The sequence below is a fragment of the Amaranthus tricolor genome, chromosome 5, assembly GCF_026212465.1.
Source record: "Amaranthus tricolor cultivar Red isolate AtriRed21 chromosome 5, ASM2621246v1, whole genome shotgun sequence".
Taxonomy (NCBI): domain Eukaryota; kingdom Viridiplantae; phylum Streptophyta; class Magnoliopsida; order Caryophyllales; family Amaranthaceae; genus Amaranthus; species Amaranthus tricolor.
This window is the reverse complement of record NC_080051.1, coordinates 23,716,509-23,739,716: the sequence shown is the minus strand read 5'-3', so window position 1 is coordinate 23,739,716 and position 23,208 is coordinate 23,716,509. Positions and strand designations below refer to the sequence as shown.

Below are 23,208 nucleotides of genomic sequence, written 5' to 3'. Positions count from 1 at the left end.
TATTATTACTATTATTAGGATTATTTCTATTGTATTAGTGAAGTGTGTGATTATTTGTTGTAAATTGAAAAGATTCTAAAATTAGTTTGAACTTCTAAAAATCAATTTTAGTTAGTTAAATTCAGTTAAAATGAGTAACATCCAGTTAAGTCAGTTTCAATTAGTGAAATTTAGCTTCACTTAATAAGATTTAGTTACTATTAGTAAATATCGAATTCAATCGGTAATAATCGTTTGTATTATTAAAACTCAGTGTGCTCTTAAAATATGTTTAAAAGTTTGATGCTTGATTGTACAAGTACGTTTTTTTAGTTGCTAAATTTCTGCTTTCAAATTATTCAATAAACAATATTAATACTTAATATATTTAATTACATATAATTAAAAATTATAAAAAGGTAGCATTAGGAAATAATGCATTATGATGAAACATACAAGATCTCACGTGATTATATTTTACATGATGGATGATACATATTTTACATTATACTTGAAGAAGTATATGTAAAACATAATTAATTTATACACAATAACTGTAGCAACTAACAAAATCCAAAAAAAATATTATTTATACGATTTTTCTAATCTGTGCATGTTCTTATGAGCTAATTATAAATTAGAATGGCAATTATGTAATGCAATAATTCAATTATATTATTTCATAAGATGACTAGTAAAGGTTTTATTGTTAAAAAATCATAGACATGTAAAAAGATTTTATTTTTGGCTTATCAGTAATTAGTTTGGGTAAAACATTTATTTTAGTTAGAGAGATATTTAGCTAAAAACAATTTGGCTACCGATACTAGGTTTATGACTATGATTATAACTAATTTGACTACTTTTTTATTAAATTAATTTTATTTTCAACGGTCGAAAAGAGTTATCTTTTCTTGATTAGTAAAGAACAATCTTGTATAAAAATATTTTGATTTAACCACCTTCAGAGGAAAACTTGACATTTTTCCAATAAAATAACATTTTGAATAAAATATGACACATATAATCTCAATAGTATGACATTCGAAAATATATTAATGTGAATATGACAATTATCAAAGAAATCATACATATAAGCTAATTATAAAACAGAATATGACAAATATGGTAATGCAATGATTCAATTATATTATTTAATAAAAGAATCAAAAGAGATATTGTATTTTAAATAATATTTAAATAATCTATGTTGCCAAATAAAAAAGCATCTACATACATGAATTTTACCAAGTAAAAGGACAAAATCCTACTATATAATTAATATAAGTTGATTTTACTTCTATTCACCAATTTATCTATCATCAATATTTATACTAGACACTATTACCACTAAAGCGTTTAATCTCAATGACACATGTTGCAATCACGATAATGCATCTCGTAATAATGCTTATTTTTCATCCACTAAAAATTATGTGTAAAAGGACAAATATTCAACAAGTATATACTATAAAATAAAGCGCTCCAATAACGCATGTGCATGGCAGTCCCTCCATGTCAAATTTAGTCAATATTAAAAAGAGTTACTCTTGTGAGAGACCATTTTTCGGTGAGGCAATCTCAAAACAAGGAGCCCATAAACTAATAATTCATATTAGTTGGGCTACTAAACCCAGATATGAGGCGTGTCCTTTGGTAAGATAGTCTCATATAAGAATTTGTGTTTCTTGAAACATCATAATGGGCCTCCCAACAAATCAAGACAGTGATTTCAAGGCATTAGTTGTTGCTGCAGTTTAATAAATATACCAGCGGGTCTCCTGAGAGACATATCTCAGACCCAGCCCATTAAAGCTTAATTAAACTAAAGATGATAATGAGCTGACTAAATTAGAGATGATCACCCAAAGAGAGCGTCTCACACAATAATTTGTGTAAAGATAATGGGAAGGTTAGAGTCATCCATGGGTATCAAAAGTAGGCATGTAAATACATGGTTAAATTAATAACATTAAATCAAAGTTTCCAAGATAGAAGGCAACATCACTCTCGGAAACCATAAGATCTATACATAATCAATGGAAATAAAGTTGATACACAATCAGAAAGATAGAACAAGGGATGAAAGCTCGGTTGTACAGCAAATACTATTTTCTACAAGACGAGATTTAAACTCTCAAGGATGAAATATAACACTGAAGACTACTCTTTACACCAAAAGTTTCAGGTGTAACAAAATCTACAAAAAAGGGGAAAACATAGGAGGTAACAACTAACAAGCATAGAACTCACAGATGCCCCCTACGCTACCGTTACACAAAAACAGGAAGGTTTGTAAGACATATAAAGACTTAACTATATAGTACACACTAGACACTAACCAATAATGATATAGCAGGGAAATACACAAGGATCGAATTAAAGAATAGCCATTTCATCCACCACAAAAAGATAAACAATAGCTCCGGTGCTAGGTTATCATGAGATGTTAGTAAGCTTTGAGGATGAATGCTTCGGCGAAACACACTCGTCTTCTTCCTACCAGTTTTTTTACTGTATGAAGCATATAATAATGCAGTGAAAAAAGGTTTACCCATTCTGCATGATTCATCTGTACAGAGGTATAAATCCATTTTTCTTATCCCACCGTTTGAAAGTCGATCCCTCTTGGCCGAGGATTCTTCATAATTCACCAACATCTATAAGGTCTTCTTCGTTAACTTCTCCCAAAAATATGTACAAAGAGTTTAACCAGAATTACCAGCGACTTCTGCAGCTCGCTGTCTCATCATTTCCATCACAGCTGCTCGTCTACGAGAATCGGATTGCTGTTGCAAACGCCTTAAATGTTCTTTCAAATCTCTGAGGATGTTAAAACAGTGCCAAATGAAAACATGCTCCAGATATCGAATAAATGATAGACAAGGGTACTAAAGTTATGAGAAGAAACAAAGAGTTGCACAAACCTGCATCGAGGTACGTGACATTCAGACTCTTTACAAGCTCGAGCATGAAGTTGAAGAAGATACCACATCTTCTTGCAGAGAACACAACCCCCGGATGCACGAACTCTGCACTGTATCCCATGACGGAAAAGACCCTTGACCTTCCGGCAATTGGGATACTGGCAATGAGGTGAACGGCACTGTGATGCATGCACCAGCAGGTCGAGCATTTTCCGAAGCTACAACCAAAGAGCAATTCATGTTAGTACATTCTGCAATAGAGGAATGGATAAGGAAAAACATTTCGAAGGGGAAGAGAAGAAAGAACCGAGGTTCAGAGAGCTGGATTAAAAAAAAATGATATCAAAAAACCATTTACGATCCAAAGTTAACAAAAACACCAGTATTGGACAGGTAAATATTGCTTTACAAGTAATTCATGGACTGCTGTGAAATTCATGCATTCAACAAAGAAGCAGCCAACATATTAACCAAACATAATATGAATGGTGCTAAGCCATAGAGAAGCAAGAAATGAGGAAACTTTTCCAGTATGGCTGGCGTAGCAGTAAAGCTTTATTTAATAGAAAGAAGACGACAGAGTCGATCACGGTAGCTAAGTTACAGGCCATTACACTGAAGACGTACACAAATCTTGCAATTTTAAATGTGGTCGGGAGAAATTTAGCACTAGAACACAAGGGTAACATCTCAAACTTGCTACCATACAATGGCATTGACATGTAAGGGAACAGAGAAAGCATATGCTTCAGCAAGTCACGTAAGTGAACATAGGTAAGCAGAAAATTTTACAGAGCTTTTGAACACAAGACCGTAGAATAAGTAGCAAACAAATCAGTGGAGTTTGAGAAAATCAGTAAATATTTCTTGAGACGAACAAAAATATAGAGAAATGTGAAGATTCATAGCAATGCAAGGCACTCTCAATAACGAGAGCATGAAAAAAATCGCTGATGTCAATGCGATTGTGGCAACGTTCGCGATGTTGCATATACAATTCGTCACGGTTTTGTGACACATTTAATGGACATCGCAATGTGAACTGTTAACTTGAAAAATATATACTTTATAATACTTATCAAAATTTCTAGACATAATTGTATTGAAACTTATAATAGACCTTGTAGAACCTAATACATTTAAAACATGTTATGATGGCTACATCTTATGATGGATGTTACTCCATGATGTTAAATCATAGCTTATGCGGACGGAATTTGCGAGATGTTAAGCTCAGATGCATTATAAAGCAAGCATTATTTAATAGAACGACCTCATTCCCGTTTCATGTAAGAGTATCAACCATATGAAAAGAAGTATAAACATAAATATAAATAAGACTATAGATTTAAGAGCATAAAGCATGCCACCCAAATGGTTCATGGCTTTTTGCTTGGCTTTTTGCTTTTGGCTTGTTGGTTGGTCAAACAACCAAAAAAGTGTTTGATAAATGGCTTTTGAGCGAGCTAAAAAAGCTGGCTTTTAAGCCAAAATAAAAGACTACTCCAATTAGCTTTTTTGGTTGACATTTGGCTTATTGACCCACTTTTTCTCTAATAAACAGCTAACAACCAATACCTAAAATTACCTAAAATCTCCATAAATAGTTGGCTTTTTCAACTAGCTTAAATGCCAACAAAAACAGCTAACATTTCCAGCTGGTCAAACAAGCCAACAACCATTTGCCAAACATCCCAATACTCCCTCTGTCCTAAAATTGCTGAAGCATTTCAATTATTATTTATATTATTTCTAGGTTAGGTTGTTTTGTTTGGTTCAAATACTAGATATTGCAATAAAGTAAAAATGATTTATTTTGAATTAGGGACCACAATTTTTAAAAATAATTTATTTAATTGAGTGAGGTAAATGAATTTTAAAGATTTTAGTTTCTTTCTTATTTGTCTAAGTTTGTCGTCTTAAATGAGGACGGGGAATGATTTAAAGAAAGTTAATTTTAAATCCTACAATATAGTTAATTTTGATTTTATGCAAGGTAGTGGGTAACAGTGTTTCAATTGATTAGGTTAAGTTAAAATGTTTAGAGAAAGTAAATTTTTCCGGAGAAGAAAATGTTGCAACAATGTTAGGACAACCAAAAAAGTCAACAATTTCGGAAAGAATGAGAAAAATATGACTTGTATAATATGATTAACCCAATTGTTATATTTTGTTATATGTCAAAATCCACAAGTCCTATAATGTCAAGAATACTTGCAATGCACGGGTTTAGAGCTAATGTACTTTATTGAAGTTTTTGGATATGCTAACCATTATTAATTTCTTTCCTAATAAAACAACCCTAGGTTTTGGTTTACAAAAAGGAATCACGTACAAAGGGAAATCACGGCCACAAAGTTACTAGTATGAAAGTGCTTCCCCTAATATTACACCTTATATTGTTTCCATGCAGCATAATTTGAGAGATCAAAAAGATACATGTAAACAAGAGTATTGCAACAAAATTTAGCTTCCACATTAGCATTTTTAAGTTCTACCAGTTCACTTATTCCTATTTTGGCAAATTTTACATTAGCATAAGTGTAACCTCCAATACCACCCACCAGAGAAGGATCACATAAACCCACAACACCCGTCTTCCAATCTAAGTTACTCCCTCTAACTTTATTGCGAACATTTTTTGGTTTCATTCAATTTGCCAAATTCTTTGTATAAGAACCAAGGAAAAGAAAACTAAAAGTCGACTATAAAAGTACCAAAATGAGAGGCACGAAGGACTATTGATTTCTTGAGACGCATGAGTATAAATTTTCATTATAGGCAATGTGGTCTTTCAGAAAAAATAAATGTGTTTATTTCTTGTTTATCTCAATATCTAATAACAAGTCCCTATGAAGGAAATGAATAGAATACCATCTAGAACCTCCATCTTATTAAGATTACAATCTTATCTTATTGGAAAGCATCAACTGTATCAATACGCTTTAACATTTATGATAAAGGATTCTAACAGCTACCCATGGTAATATGTTATTCAAATCTCTGATGGAACAAACGTTCCTTAACAGAACGGCCTTGCTTTAATTCCATCATATGAACATGCACACCCTTTGTTGTAGTTCCATTATGAGAAAGGGATATGGCATGAGGCAGGAGATTACAAAGAGAAAGTTTGAGTGTAGCAATGTCCTTTCACTAAGGACCAAAGAAGGGAAGGCAGCTGTGATTGTGGAATTTATCCTTCATGTGACTGGATAATATAGCAAAGGCTTGCAATTTATGTTTGAGCTAACAACAGTTAATTTTTTTCTACAACAGAATATTTACTTTACTTCAGTAACATCTATCATCTTCAGTGACAGCAAAAGTATGGAAGAAAATAGTATGTAACTTAGATATAATTTGGATGAAAAACATATCCAAAAACCAGATAAGATGTGATGATGCATTGCTGGTACAAGGACAACTCTGTTAAGTGAAAAGAAGGAGAGTGAAAGCAAGCAAATGTTGATACCTGTACAACACGTAGTTGTCGAGCTTCCTTGTTTTGTGCATCACGCTCAGCCAGGGAAGGATGGTTTGTCAACTTATGAGGATGATCATTACCTTCATCCTTTTGGTAACAAGAATTACATATATCATAATCTGGACATGTTTCACAACGCCAACCTTGACCAGTCTCAATATCAAGATGGCATATGTTGCATGTGATCACAAATGCTGGAGCAGTTGGATTATGAAGATGGTAAAGCACCATCATGGAGGAATGTTTGGCACGACGTAGAGTATCATACTGATAATGATTTCCCTGGCAAAGACTTAAGAAGGCCTGTCGGGTGTCAAAAAATTCACTCTCAAGAATCTCATCTTTGTCCTTTGTGTCATCTGGCACATCGGTGATCTCAGACTAGATCATCAAGGGAAAAAAACAAAACAATTAGCTAGTACAAAACTCGCATATTTATTATGCTTAACCCATCACAGAAGCAAACTCAAAATTACCCAAGCATAATAGCTTACCCTAAAAAGTGGGTGTTTGTCCTTCTGGTTGATAGGGTGTCTTTCTCTATCATCACGCTTTTGTTCTGCTTCATAGCACCTGTAGTAAATACAATTTTTTTTATTGAATAGATCAATTAATCGAATATTGTTGAATTCACGACTGTTCAGTGTTACACTTGATCATCTGACAAGTCAACCTTCATCCAGTACTACTCGCATCCAATATTTAAGGAAAATCACATCAATCATCAAAGTTCAACTTTAAAAATTAAAGAGCCTTCAGTTCCAAAAAAAATACTTAATCTAAAATCTCTGACAGAAAATAGAAATGAATTCCAAACTAATAGGAAAAGCTCTACATATCAAGCTTGACAACACAAGTAATAAGTACCATTCAAGCACTTGTTAAGCTAGTCATAGAATGTTGCATCATATTTGGAGTAGATTATCTTTTTAAATTTTTTAACAACCTTTTAATTAAGTACACCAAATATATAGGTTAATTTTACAAAAAACATTTATATAATGAAAGAAATTACTAGAGACGACTATCAAGATTACACTTGGAAAATGAATAGTATCTATCACATTTGCTTACTAGCATCAAATTCAAAAACATTTATTTTTATCTAAATCAATAGAAAGTATATTTCAGCACCAGAAGTTAGTATATCGTTACATTTTGGATGTCTCAACATAACAGAGCTAATTTTTCTGTTAAGTCTCTGATGTTTCAAATAGAAATGTGCCGCCTAAAAATAATGAAGATACTAATTAAGCCTTACTTTTAAAATACCTAAAATGAAGCCTCATATACCCAAATAAGACAAATCAATACCCTGGGGGTGTTCGATAACAAGATTAATCTGAAAGCAAATTAGGAAACAAAATAATAGATAAAAATAATATAATATATTATAAGGCGTGATTTGGTTATAAATTTCAAATTTTATGTTATATTAGGTAATATAATCAATACTTATATAATACAAAGTTCAAAATATATTCTAATGTACTATTTAAATTTATTATATCCTTATAAACGAAAGTCCCGAGAGTGTTCGTTAGCAAGATCCAAATGAAAAACTGAGGCGAAAATACATCTTGGCTAATCTCAGGTACTGAAAATAATTTTTTTCTGAAGTACATATAAAAATAATGGCATGTTCTACACACAGTCACTCACTAATAGTAACAATTTCATGTTTTTAAAAATAGTAGTATTCAAAGTATAAAAAGAAAAATCAATCACATTAACACACATAAAGAAACAGAGCTAATAGAAAAATACTCCCTATGTTCCTTTAAGTTGTTCCGGTTTGCCATTTTGGGCTCCATTTATTTTTCCAATTAAAAATCTCTCTTTATATCACAAATTTTAGACATAATTAACTTTGTTCATCCTCATTTTAATATTTTCATAATGTTTATTGTCCCTGCATATTTTCCAGTAACTTCATTTTAACAATCTTACATGTCTCTACATGTTTTCTACTAATTTTATTAAAATATTTTTTTAATAGTCATATTTTTTCACTAACTTTATTTTATTTTTTTGATGCAGATGATTCCCACTTTTTCTCCATCAACTTTATTATTCAATAAAATAATATATCTATTATCTAAAAAATTCTATTTTTCTTAGTTCCCATTAACAATCTTTGTAGAAACAACTTGAAGGAAGGAAGGGAGTATAAAACAGAAAAACAAAAATATAGAACTAACATCAGCAAACTTGTATGCCCCACTGGAAAAGAAAACACATACAAAGCAGCATAATCTAAATTATATGTGCAGGATCTTACTTGTCACAGAGCTGAAAATTTTTACACTGATTGCACACCCAACGGTTACCGGAAACCATTAGCAAACAACAGTGAGTGCATGCATGTTGCAAATGAACCATGATAAAATCTTCCTTCATGGGGGAAATTGTTTCACCAAGCTGCAGAACAAAATAAAGGCTCAACAATTGGAGATCAAAAAAATCAAAGGTAAACTATGCATGCAAATTTGCAAAAAAGATTCACAGAAAAAAACATAGCAGCACCAAAGAAATCAAGACCAATCAACAGGAAGCAAATTACATAGTATAAAAAGATTAAAAGAGTACTCAGTGACAACGGATGAATACGAAGATTACTTTATGCATTAAAAGAATATCCTTTGATGCATTGCTTGAAAGATCTGTTTGCCCAGTAGCTTTAAGAGCCCTCTTTGTAATAGTCTTTTTCATAATTCCTTTCTTGTTGAGTTTCCTGCCCTCCTCTTCTTGATTGATCTGATAGATCATATCCTCTGCAGCACCAGGCCAATAGTCACCATCAAAGTATGGGAGCCTAGCTGCAGTGACCTTGGCTTTGCATTCGCCAGTTTGTGTAAAGAAATGATCAAATAAGTTGGTAAGTTCAACCACGATATTTTCCTTTGAAGCTTTTCTTAGCATTGCCAAATACCTGAACCAGATAATTTAAGGTTTTGTCACTAATCAAACCCATAATTGATAGGGAGGATTCACCAAAAGCTTAATATAATTTTTTTGAAGTAAGAAGCTTAATATAATTGATATATTTATCAGCAGCAAAATCAATCAGCTTACCACTCCCTCAATTTGTCAGATTTTGGAGTTTTCTGTATCTCAGGATGACAATACAAAATATAGTCTTCACCTTTCAAAGGTGGACAAGCCCAGATATAACAACTTGTAAAACCTCGTTTTTTGCAGTATTCAAGGTACCCTATCTGCAAAGAGGCATATGGATTGTCTTCAGAAGCATGATGCACAAACCAACAATAACCACACAAAACAATTGCCAACACATACCAATATTTCATGATATACAAAAGTACGGAGAGCCTCTCCAGTCACTGCTTTTACGTCAGGCCTAAAATACTTTACTGAATCAAGGTAAGAAAGATAGACACGGCGCTGATTGGGGGGTAGGGATTCTGAGCCAAACTCTTGAACATACATTCCAAATAAACACACTTCTACTCCTTCGATCTTCTGGAAAAGCAAAACAACCTGAAATAAAAGTTATCAATCACACTTGAGAAATGAAAAACTTCAGGTTTCAAAGAAAGAAGATAGGCCTGTCAACAAAGGTTAGTTCTTGACCAACACTAGATAAAATATTTGCAGCTTCTGCCTCCTTTATTATTAATTAATTGGTAAAAAATGGTTTAATTAAAACAACAGACCTTAGATTTATAAGGGAATTCAGTAGGATAATTCTCTTCACGAAAAATTTCTAGAAACCGTGGCTTGACTTCCAACTTCTTGTCAACAGAAGACACGACTCTAACAACAATTCCATCTGCTCCAGGAACCTGACAAAAGCCAAAATTTTCAAATTAAAAAAAAAAAAAAAAAAAAAAACAGAAATGTTGCGGGACTGATAAGCCTAATCAGACAGTATCAGTCTCAAATACCTCAGTAACACTACATTTTTGGATAAGTCACTGCACAATACTACTTCAAAATATTATTCTGCTTATGTATTGGATACGGATTACAGTTAGAAAAGTAAAGAGTGCAGATAATGAAATGAAATAACATACTCCCTCCTTCACTTGATTTAACTCGATGTACTATTTTGGTCTATATCCCACATGGTTTTCCCCATTACCCCTTTTGGACATGACCCCACCTAAAACACCCAACTAAAATCTACAATTTATTTTCCTCTCCTATATCAATATTTACCCACTTAAGGACATGACTCCACTAAAATACCCAATTTTTCCCTTTTCCTTGGTTTCCGTGCAACCCCATGAGGAGCAATCTCAGGGGACAAACGAGTAGAATGTGAAAGTATTAACGCTTTAGCATTTGTTAATCATACAAAGCAGCAAATCCATTAAACCCTAAAGTGATATCTAAGGTTAGTTATGTCATAACATAATATACCTGAAACAAAACTAAAAGCATAACCGTTTACATTTTTACAGAATACATAAGCATGGAAAAGTATGTGTCGCTAAATGCATTTAAAGCCTATATTATGAAAGGAAAGAATTTTCATAATGCGCAAGGTCAGCAAAGTATATATAACCAATGAACTCTTTTTCACACCCTAAGATGGACATAATTCAAGTCAACTCTTACTATTGACAATTGCATCCTTACTTCAGTAGGAATAAGGAGTTAAGGACACACTTTACCCCTAGTGCCAAATGGACCTCCCAACAGAATTGTAACATTCATCAACATAGCTCAACAAACTATTCACTTTCAAAACCAAGGCCTTATACTTTTAATCAACAATTCTATAAAACCAACTCTTGTACTATCTGCCAAGCTCAAGTAGAATTAGCACTTGATGAGCTAAAGGGAAAAAATTAATATCAAACTCTAGCAGGATGCTATTGATAAAAAGAACAGAGAAACAACAAAGCATGCACTTGCAGAGGAGGCACCATTGAACACAAGAACCCAAACAAGGGCAGTTGAAGGCCAACCACAAGATGAAAATATAGCCATCACCAAAGAAGAAAGCTGGAGGGAGTTCCCTAGCAGAACACTCCATTCAAATGGCCAAAAATTGAAGCCACAACATGTGGCTTCTCATTACAACAATTCCAAAGAGTAAAGTCAGTGTCGAACATGAGCAGTTGACTAGCCAATAGGTTATCCCCTAACGTTCTACTTTGGAAGTGTCTGAGTGCATATACGGGATTCAATGTTGAAAACGATATGACAAAAAGTTCAATTTTTATGGTAACAAAGGTTCTAAATTTATAGTACATCAGAAGCGACGGAAAAACTACAGTTTGTGAGCAGCTGTGTTCAATTGACTCTCACATAAAAAAATGGAAAAATTACCAGAATAATACAACCTTTGCTTATTTCCCTACAATAATACCAACTTTTGATTAACAAGAATAATACCAACTTAGGGGGTGTTTTCCTAGAATATCCCTAACATCTAAAAAATCAAACTATAGGAGATAATATGACAAAAAAAAAAGAAAAAAAAATGGCATATTAGTTAATAAATGAAAATTAATATTATTCTAAGAAAAAATCACTCTAAGTTGGTGTTATTCATGATTAATCAAAAGTTGGTATTATTGTAGGGAAATTAATTAAAGATTGTATAATTCATGGTAATTTTCCCTAAAAATATTGTCTTACATCACTGATGATAGAGATCTTTATTTAAGTCAAAGAAGTAGCACATTATAGATGCATAACTTCCCAAAAAAAAAATTAACATGCACGCAATCACCAATTCAAAAAATGGACCAAACAACACCATAAGTAAATGAAAATTACCTCGTCGTAACTTTTTCCCTGAACTCTAGCCCTTTCTGTTCTCTCATGTTTCAATCGTTTGAATAGTCGATGCTCAATATGGTCACTGAGAATAGTTTTTGGCAAATCTTTCGCCCCAAGAACAGCACTCTGTGGCAATGGTACACGCTCCCCCCTTTCAACCTCTTGCATATAACAAAATGGACAAGTGTATTCAGCCTGACCCCCATCATTCCGTCTTCCATTAAACAAGGCACATATCTGATGCTGCCAAGCTTCACATTTATCACATTGAACCCACTGCAAAATAGCATGTGAAAATCAAAAGAAACATATTTACAAATTATCTTGTGGCAGCAACACAAAACAAGCGAAGGTAGAACATACCCATTCTTCTGTCTCCTCATCATTTTTCTTCTTCTCCAGCCTTGCCTTGAGAACAGAATTTCCATCAATAACAACTGTATCACCACGGGCTTCATTATAGCAAGGAATACAGAAATAATGTCGTGTATCACCGGCTCCAACGGTGTAATACATTGCATTTCTCTTTATGCGAGCACCACATGGAGTACAATAGATAGGAGGCGGCTCAAATGTCAGCTTTTCAACAGCACATAACTGACAGGAGTTTTCACTCATTGAATGTTCCATTGCTTGATTTTTTTCCGCCTTGGCTTTGCTCTGGGATGAATATAAAAAACATGTAAATATTTTACAAAATAATGAGATAAAACATGTAAAATAGCACCAAAATTAAGAGTTGGATCCAGTTTCAACCAGGGTCACATGACTGCAAAAATGTTTCACTGCACATGATGGTTAGCCACAAGCATTCAAATGTTTGAACTTTGAACGCATCCTGCCTTACCTCATAAATCCATATTAAAAAAAAAAGAATCAAAATTCTCCAGAAAGTTAATGACTTAAAAGACTCTTCAAACACACAGAACTTATCATTTAACCAAAAAGCAGATTCAAATGTTTGAACACATCCAAGACAGCATAACTTCCTACACTTCATAGGAATTCAATAACCATGCCCACCCCTTGATAATAAACAATTCCTAGGAAATCAAAATTACTTAGATCCAAATAAACAATTTTGAGAAATTCCTAAGAATTTAACAAAGGAAATAAATTCCTAGGAATTAAAAATTCCTATGGAAATTCAATTTCTATGTTAAGCAAATGACCTCTAATAACTTATCAATTGTGGGAACAAAAGTAAATGTCTTAAGTAGTCCAAAAAACGTTAACATAACATGGGCACTCTAATCAATGAATATCCAATATCAGTTAATGACTAACCAATTGGTTTTTGGAAAATAATTAGAATTGCCAATTAAAAAAAAATTAATTAAGAGAGAGAGAGAGAGACAGAGAAAAAAAAAACTTAAGACAGTCATAGACCTGGCCAACCCACTGCCTAAGACCAGTGATGTGCTCCCTTATTTGCTCTGGAGTGAACAATTCAGTTAAGGACACTCCTTTAATCTTTGGCTTTCCAGACTTCGTTCCAGTTTCAGAAGGAACCATCTCTTCTGGTTGCACTTGACCATTGTCCTTTTCAACTTTGACACTTTCTTCCTTAGCCGAAAATGATGTACCATCCAATGGCTGATTAGAAGTATCAACTATAGTGTTCTTCACTTCAGTGACATTAGGATTTGAACCAACAGGATTCTCTATCTTCACATCCGGGAACTCGCACTTAACCAGTAAACTGTTATCATTCTTTTCAAATTCTTTTAATTGTACACTCTGGGAAACAAGAGATGTTTTATTGGCATTAACTGGAACAAATATGCTTCCACTCTCTGAAGGAACAGACTGGGAAGGAGGCTCTGTCTTTAAGCGTTTCAGAGCAGGTTGGTTTTCTGGAGGTTTAACAATTACTTCAGAAGGTTTTAAAGTATCTTTAACCTTAGACTCTCCAACTTCAGAGGATCTGCAACTTGCGCGTTGCAACCCAGAATCAGAGTTCTTGCGAGCAAATGCAAGTCTTTGAGCATGAATAAATTTATAGACAGGTATACAAACAGGGCAGTTCTGATCCCTACATTGCCTATGATGATTAATTAGAGTTTTAGTAGGACGACAGCGAGGATCTGGACAAGAAGAACTATGACAGTTCTCTATATGCTTTAAAAGGTTCTGTACTCGGGGACAAGTGCGCTCTAGACACTTTCCTACGGGTGCTCTACACCCACGTGCGTGACGCAAAAACAAAAGCCATCTTTGTTGGTTCCTATATTGACGCTCAAGTAATTCCTTCCCCGAACTATTGGATGCACCAACTAATCTAGCTTGATCTACAGCACTCTGAGAAGCAACAGTTTGGCCAAAATTAGATACATCAGAAGACAAATTATTGCATTGAGCTTCATCATGCCCAACTATTCTCTGACGGAACTCCTCTTGCACATGTTGTTCGTTGGATACATTTCCAGACAATGATGGTCGCTCTGCTTCAGAGTGCCATTGACTATGCAACAGTGCATCTGATTGTACACCAAAAGCCGCATTACCGTATTCATTTGTAGCCTCATCACCGATAACTTGCCGAGAATTTTGTAAGAGTGTAGAGTGCATATCGTGTGCCATTGATGGAACAGAAGATGACTGAGAAATTCTGGAAAGATTTCCATTCGCATTAAGGAGCTGACTGTGTGAATCTGGATACTGGAGCTGCCCTGATGGGATTTGAGACTGAAGAACTTCACTCGGATGCTCTATTCCTGCTTCAGACTTCACTCGACTACCAAGATCAGATGTTGTTTGCACTTGAGAAAATTGATCAATTCTCCCAAAAGGTTGTTGCTGATCACTGGATTGTTTCTGCTGATGACTTGAAGCAATCTGCTGCTGCTGTGGCAACAGATGAGTCTGTTGTTGATACTGTTTTGGATAAGACTGTAAATGATTTTGTCTAATTGATGATTGGAAATTTAATTCTTCTACCTGTTCTGTCAATTGAGGCCTTACATATGAAGCGGATTCGGCACCTTGGGCATTTGTTTGACTCATTAAAGAATTAGATCTGCTCTGTGGTTTCATTTGATCTAAACCTTGATTGTTGATCAAGGACGCAACCTGAGAACCAGTGTTATAAAAATTCCCACTTCCAGTAGAATCAGTAGCACCAATCCTGTATCCGTCACCTGCAAGACAAAAAAAGATACATTGGCAAACAAGAATTCAAGCATAAGTGAATTCTCACAAGTCATAAACCAACTGAAAAGGGGGTAGTTGTACCTTGCATTGCAGGGCGCTGATGAGAATCATGAGACTGTTGCAAAGGCCTAGAAGAAGCACCAAAAGATTGTGTCGTCAGATAGCCATCTGAAGAGCCAGAACTGTTCATCAGTTGTACATTGTTCCCAAATCCACTGTTCACAGACCCATTTTGAAACCTCGATTGCATAGAAGACCGCATACCATTGTTTACTGCACTGCCAAGATTCTGTAACATGCGACTATTTTGACCAACATGTTTTTGAGGCCCCTGTTGTGACACACCTGAAGGATCAACACAAGATAATACACCACCGTTGCTAGAGTTGTCCACATTCATTAATGTCTGATTATTGTTATTACTACTGAACCCTGGAGTAGGAATCATTTGGCTCATAACTCTCTGCCCAGTCATCAAGTTGCTATTGCTAGAATTCATGGGAAAGCTAGATGGTGATTGCTGATAACCATTGGACAGAGACCCTGCAAAAGATTTCATCAGAAAACATCCAAGGCATGTCACAACATAGTTAAGAAAAACATCACTAACCATCAACTCCATGGAAAGAACCACCACGAATGTCGGAAAAGGGCCCATTGGAGTTTGGCATAAAGCCGCCGGTACCTGGAATTGAGGACGACATGCCACTCCCACTACTTGTGATCATATTGGAAGGATCCACTGTTGAAGATGCCATCACATTTGAATTTACGTTGTGTTGCTGTTGCATACCAGGTGTGGGTATCATAGTACCAACTGGAGTAGAAGAATGCATAAATTGTGAAGGCTGAGGAGCATGATTTGACTGTGGTATTCGCTTAATTATAGTCTGTAAACGGCTTTCAAGAGTACTCAAGTTCATGTATTCTTCCTGTCAGGAAATCCAACCAAAAGGAACTCCACTTGAGACCCAGAACCTCTTTTAAAAATTGCAAAATAGAAAAAACTAGAAGATTCTTTAATTCACACCAATTGAAATCACAAAAACAAAGATGGTAGGGACAGAAAAAGATCTACCTTTGTCGGAGCTGATTTAAAAAGCCCCTCTTCCAAGCGTTTTGATAATTCTTGCAATTTCTTCGAAAAAATGTCATTTGATTGTGGCTGCTTCTGCATTAGAATCTGATAGCTGAAGACAAAAAAGGAAAGTATCTTCTTAAGTATTACTATGCTAAATTAAGCATTAAGATGAAAATCAAGCATGGTAAAATTTCCAAAAATACACGTATAGAGATAAACATGTCGTACAAATAACAACAATATCAAGCAGAAGACACAGAACTACATTCCATTTACAGCTCAGCAGATCAAGAAAACTCAACCAAGAACACAACAGAATCATCAAATCTGCAAATCACATAAAATAATAATATAGCTAAAGATAGATTGGTCGCAGTTTCATTTAAAAGAAAGTGAACTGTAGCCAAGTAAATTACAATCAACACAACTCCTGATCCATATGCAACATGAACCCTTACATAATTGTGCAAAACAATGGCAATCATTTCCAACCAGATACAAGCATTTAGGGATAAAATATTTATTGGAATTTGAAATTAAAGACATAATAAATAATTTTTTGTATATAACTCAAAAAATGTCAATTAAAAAACCTTATTGAAGTAGTACAACTTCATAATACAAATTGCAGTATTCACTAGTACTAAACTTAAAGATTAAATAGTAGAAGTAATTAGAATATTGAACAGAACAATAATTTGCTGAAAAGTCAAAGTTTAGTACTGCTTTTTAGGAGTATTTTAATTATTTATGGGAGGTATTTGTGCTTTTTCATCTTATTTCCAATAAAAAAAAAAAACTACTCCGGAAAAGCAACATGTTTCCCTAACTCATCATTTCAATGTATTATCCCTTCATCTTCTTCACAGGTACTCCATCCTAGCCTCCCTTCATCTTCTTGTTCTATGTCTTTAATTTCTTTCTCTAAAACAGGAAAAAAAATATCATGTTCTTCGTTCTTCATCAACCCTTCTCCTGCTAGGCTGCTACAATTAAAGAAACAATAAACACAACAATGGTTGAATGGATTTAAGATCTTGTGTAGCTTCTACGGCAGCATTAACTGAAGCTTCAATGGCGAAAGTAAGAATGACAACTAGGTTTGCAAATATGTGTTATACCCTAGTGCAATCCGGCGTACCGGGCAAATATTGAGCATTGGTATCCGTACCGGCTGTATCAGACACCAATGAGCCGGCAATAATGGAGTGTCCAAGTAACATAACTTCTGGGCACATGGGCATGGCTGATTCACATGCAAAGACATACAAGATAAATAACACAAGAAACAAAACAAGAAGTCTCCGAAGACAAGTGTAACACTTTCAAAAAAATAACACACTTTATCAAAGTAGAAGACTAGAAGGTCCAACAACGCCATCATAAGTAATTGAGCCAATTTGATGTACATTAAAATTAGATCTCTAGGATAGGTTTCTACTTCTTAATCTTTGTAATAATAAACCGGTGCAGAAAAATATTCTATGATTAGAAACATGCACACTTTATTCATTATGAAAATGATTTCCATAGAAATGAGTGCCAGAGTCATAAAAAAGAGAGGCAAAAGATACAATGTAGTACTGACAATATGAAAAAAATAATAATAACAATATCTTACATCCTATCTTGCATCATCCGACGAATTTTTAAAACTTCGGGATCCATTACTGATGGATTACTTTGACCAACTAGATTTTGCACCTGTGTATAGAATGTATTTCCATTCTGCTGAGGTATGCCAGGTAACTGATTACTGGCCTGGTTAGGTACCTGTCCAGAAATCTGACCTGACACACGCGTCTGAATATTCATTTTCAACTCTTAGATTGTCAAGATCCAAAGAGTGCATCCGTTTCACCATATGAAGATCAATTCATAATTTCAACCCCAGTACATACTTTCTTCCCAATGCAAAAAGACAAACACTGCAAAGTCACACAAAAGGAAAATAACTTCAAAAGATATACCTGCTCAGACTTGAACATTTTCTTGTGGGTAAAAAATCAAATAACAAGCAGTTCAAGTAAAGAAGAGTACAAAATAACACAAAGGGAAAAAGTAATTAATAAAGAGAAGGCAATAAACAAACATAGATTTTGCTTGTATATATTTTAGTCTAAGAGATAATCTTCAAATCAAAGTGTTGAAGAAAGAGAAACAAACAATGAGTAAACATGCATAACTCTTCAACTGTTGCAATAGTTATAGATGATACCAAAAATCTAAAGTAGAGTCGTTTTAGTCACACATAAACTTCTTAAAACATTTGTAATTGCTTATTTTACAAAGTTTCACGTGAAGAAAACAAAAAGAAAAAAAACTCGATTATGAAGATAAGCAAACAAGTTGAAGGACTAGAAGCTTAAACAGCTAGTTAAAAATGATTTGGCTAAAAAATGCTTCTCAACTTGGTCCTAGAAACCTAGAATCACTAAAATCAATACATGCAACAATCATGGATGGTTTGAGCATGTGCAAAGATGGGGCAATAGGAAAATAGGAAGTTCAAGCTCGGGGTATTTTAAAAACGGGTGAGGAAGACCAATGATGACTTAGAGGGAAGCAGTGGAAAAGGATACGAAGGATCTAGACTTAAGATTGAGATGGTAGAAAATGGAAATGAATGGAGAAGAAGAATGAATATAAACAACCATTAGAATTGCTACATTGGTTCATATAATCGACACCAATCTTTTGAGATTAAGGTTCGGTCATTGTTTCCATTATTGTTCTTGTTGTATATAGCAAGAACATCAGAAATACTAGAAGAGACAAGTCACACTCACACCATATCAAAAGTGCAAGTGTGAACACTATTCAAGTCATTGGCTTGCAATATATCATTACATGATACACAATCCTTCTCGTGTTCCTTTGATTTTACCCCACCTTCTCTCGTCTACATTTCTCAAAATGACTCACTCTATTGTATCAACTTTCACGTGCATTTTCCCCCAATAAGAGACTCCACAGAGAGAGGGAAGGGATGCCAAATAGAAAGGGATGGAGGAAAACCATATTTTAGTTCAATCATAAAGGCATATCTGCGAGACAATACATGATAAAGCTATACAATTAAGCACATTATATATGTTTCCAAATTCATCTCATTCCTAGCAACCAATGCACAAATGGCAAAATCCCATTGCATACTTCCCAATAGCATCTCTGATTACACTCCAATTGGGGCATTGAATGAAATGCTTTTATTTTCAGCCCCATGTCACAATAACTAAACCCATCAGAGGCAACTACCAATCCATCATTGCCATCTATTCTTTCATAAAGGACTCATCATCAACAATCAATCCACACATTTTCTTAATTAAAGAAATCATTTTCAAAAATCAAAAATTCATATTTACCAATCAATTCATTATTTCCCCTCGTTCCGTTATAACAATCCACTGTATGATTTTTCCAGCCCAAAGCGAACAATTATGATTCAACACAATCAAAGTAGGCGGGTAATTTCACTTTCAGGCAAAAGAAAAGTTTCAACAACCCAATCTTCAATTAAATCAACTTCAAGACTACATTTTTACCATCATCAATACAAAATCAACCCATAAATTTTTTAAACCATTCAAAATCAAATTTAATCAATCGCCAAAAAAACAGTAACAATAACATCAGTTCCACACATTGCACAATAAAATTGACATCAACAGAAAATTCCATACCTTATTATTAATCAGCAATCAAAACACCCAATAAATTGACCTAAATTAAGCACAATGACGGTGCTTCACTTGTTCTGTGCAACAATGACGAACCAATTAACGTTGATCATGAGCTAGTTGAAGTAGATCCTCCAAAATAAGGCGTCGAGAATCTAATTGAAGTAAAAGCCCTAATTTATATAAACACAATTTCTTCAATTTCGAATTGAACTGTACCAATTAGGGTTTTTGATACAAAACCCTAATACGAAAATTTTGTAGTCAAACTTGTAGGAATTAGGGACTCTCGAAATTGAATTGAATTAACTTGTACAATATTTGCTTTTGCAAATTGATTTTGTTGGATGTTTCTCTCTTTCTTAAAATCACTTTTTTGTTCTTCGCTTTCTCTCTCCTCTTCGTAGTTCGATGTTTCGTTGCTTAGTTTCGCATCACAGTTTTAAGGCTTTTTTACTTTTCTTTTATTTTATTTTAATATATTCTGTATTTATATTTTTATTTTGTATGTAAGTATATATATCCATGGTTAATGGGTGATTTAGATAACCATGAACCGTAATTAACTCCTTTAATGTTTTGTCTTTCCCTTTCTTTTATCAAAACACTTGAAATACTATTTCACAAAAACTTTTATGTGGTCGTATTACGCGTGCAATAAAAAAAATCATCTGCCTAATATAAGTCTTAAAATTAGAGGTGTTTATAATCGGATACCTGACATTTTGGATACCCGAAAAGTCGAATACCTAGTTGGTTGGGTACCTATTTTAACGGCCCGTGTCCCAATTAAATTTTGTTGATTTTTTTAAAAAAAAATTATGGCATAATTTTAATATTTCAATCAGTAACAAATAAGAATTTGGGGAAAAAAAAATCAATACACTAAAAGTAAGAATTTTGTAGCTTAGCTTAGGCATGTGTCTAATCTGGGCATATGGTCTGATCTTCGATGTGTTAAATTAGGCAAAATTTGCAGCAGTTAATCTTCAATGCTTACAACAATTGCTTATTTCTAACTTAATTATACCTACCTAAAATTAATAATATAAATGTAGAATTATGATCTAACAAAGTATATTTACTTTGCAACTGGCCAAGCATTAATGTTTTCGAAATTTTTTTTCTTTAATATAATGGGTCGGCGGGTACCCGACTCTAGGTATTTTGCGGCCCATGACCCACTGTTAAGAAATGCAGTTTAACGGGTCGACGGGTTGGATTTTTTTGAACACCCCTACTTAAAACACTTATTTTAAGACTTAAAAAGCCAAATCTAATACTTAAACCCCTTACTCCAAGCCTGAATTTCCTTCTCCAGAGGTTTAATTTAATTTTTCAACTATCGAATTCAACCCTTGAAACACTCATTCCACCACTTAAAATGTCAATTCTAACTTTCAAAACCCCTACTCCAACCCTTAATTTTATATTCTAGTTACCAACTCTAACCGTAAAATATTCATTTTAAAACTTAGAATGTTTATTCCAATGGGTTAAAGTTTGTCAAATTTAAGACTTAAAATGTCTATTTCAAGGTCCAAAATGTCCAATTCGAGCTTTAAAGTGACAACTATAAAATTATGGGTTAACCCTGTGAGTGGTCACACGTATGCACCCGTCTCACATGAGATTTGTTGATATTATTTCAGTTGGTCTTGGACGAGACCGTCTCAATATGAGATGGATAGTCTAACCAGTCCAATTATAATATTTCTCAATATACACTCAGTACTTGATCTATTTAAGGTCTTAATTATTACATTTAAGGTTAAAATTGAATTTTTTTTATAAGTTATAACTGATCATAATTAATCACTTTAAGGTCTGAATTGATTATTCTTAAATAAAAATTGAAATTTTTTATAACAAAGAAGCTTTGAACTCTTGGTCATTTCAAAGAGCATTCATTGAATTAATTGGCGAACATAATTCGAAATCGAAACTTCCTCCACCTTCGCATCCAAGGTAAGCAAACATTACACCTAAAACTGTATTTCTAAGTCCATTACGAACATAACTTGTTGAGGAAATAACAACATCACTATTATTGACACTGGTGGAAAAAACGTTAATTGCAGCAGTAATATTATACAAACGGTAATATTTTTTCAACATCTTTAAAATGAGACCAAATTAATAAGATTTTTGATTATTTTAAAAAAAATTCAAAAAGCAATCAATTAATCAAAAAAAATTAAGCATTGTTATAAAAAAATAAATTTATATTAATTTATTAAAAAAATTAAAGTAAATTTATTCATAAAAATATAGTTATGAAAAAAAGAAATATTATATCTTACTTGACTATGTTCTAGCTAAAAGAGGTCGAAGAGTGACTTGTTGTTTGTTAAGCAACCAATCTATAGAGATAAAGTGACATAGTCTGGGAACTGGGATAAAATGATAAGAATATGCATTTCATTACATAATTTCAATGACATGCAGTTGTAAACTACTTGCCTACTTTCTATTTGCTTATAAAAAAAAGTAGTTTTATTTACTAAATGAATAATTTCACCTAAAAATATTTATTTTATATAAAAACTGTACAAACAGTCTTTTTTTTCAAGATATTTAAAATGAGACCAACTTTATAATTTTTGTTGACTCTTTTTAAAAAAATTGAAAAAAGCTTTCAATTATTCAAAAAAAAAAAATTAAGCTTTATTAAGATAAATCATTTTGAATTTATTTTAAAATTTTGAATTAGTTGTAATCGTTTAATTATCGTAACGAACTTAAGTTTTTCATAATATTATTTTTTATAATATTTATTATTTTCATAATTTTATTGAAAAGAATTTTAAAATTTTTATAATCTTTAAAATACTAACAAATAACCTTCTTTATAATCTTTAAAGTAAATAATCTTTTAAAAAAACTATTATACAAGTATAAAATTAATTCTAAACTTTTTTTCCAATGTCTATGCATGGCACGAGTCTATATCTAGTAATAGAATAATACCATTTTATTAAATGTCGTTCTGAAATTGTGAATACAAAATCATATTTAGGTATAAATTGATCAGTTTAACATCAAAATTGATCACTTATAGGTCTAAATTAATTTTTTTTATTTTAATTGATCTGTTTAAGTTTTACTTTACATTGAATTTGATACCTTTAAGGTCAAAAT

General features: G+C 33.2%; 1 protein-coding gene across 5 annotated transcripts; it reads right to left on the bottom strand.

Moving 5' to 3' along the window:
* Positions 1 to 1,989: 1,989 nt before the first annotated feature.
* LOC130814041 (histone acetyltransferase HAC1-like) lies at positions 1,990 to 20,546 on the bottom strand. 5 transcript variants are annotated; one of them, XM_057680026.1, is made up of 18 exons: positions 20,071 to 20,537; positions 18,006 to 18,312; positions 16,382 to 16,493; positions 15,914 to 16,235; positions 15,385 to 15,846; positions 15,091 to 15,290; positions 13,540 to 15,027; positions 12,514 to 12,810; positions 12,148 to 12,426; positions 10,071 to 10,199; positions 9,694 to 9,894; positions 9,469 to 9,611; positions 9,013 to 9,325; positions 8,675 to 8,814; positions 6,888 to 6,966; positions 6,382 to 6,774; positions 2,907 to 3,124; positions 1,990 to 2,802 (listed from the first exon to the last, which is right to left on the bottom strand). In XM_057680026.1, the coding sequence occupies exons 2-18, from the start codon at positions 18,197 to 18,199 to the stop codon at positions 2,688 to 2,690; spliced, it is 5,085 nt and encodes a 1,694-aa protein (XP_057536009.1). In that variant the 5' UTR covers positions 18,200 to 18,312; positions 20,071 to 20,537; the 3' UTR covers positions 1,990 to 2,687. The 5 variants fall into 5 exon arrangements, with proteins under 5 accessions (XP_057536009.1, XP_057536011.1, XP_057536012.1 ...); XM_057680028.1 differs by having other exon boundaries at positions 13,540 to 14,997; XM_057680029.1 differs by having other exon boundaries at positions 13,540 to 14,994.
* Between the last annotated feature and the right edge of the window lie 2,662 nt (positions 20,547 to 23,208).

Excerpts from the sequence above, each read along its gene's own strand:
- LOC130814041 (XM_057680025.1), bottom strand. The coding sequence starts at position 18,199 with ATGAATATTCAGACGCGTGTGTCAGGTCAGATTTCTGGACAGGTACCT. Across the intron at positions 12,427-12,513 it reads ATGAGGAGACAGAAGAATGG|TGGGTTCAATGTGATAAATG; the intron begins GTATGTTCTACC and ends GCTATTTTGCAG. Across the intron at positions 6,775-6,887 it reads ACAAACACCCACTTTTTAGG|TCTGAGATCACCGATGTGCC; the intron begins GTAAGCTATTAT and ends TTGATGATCTAG.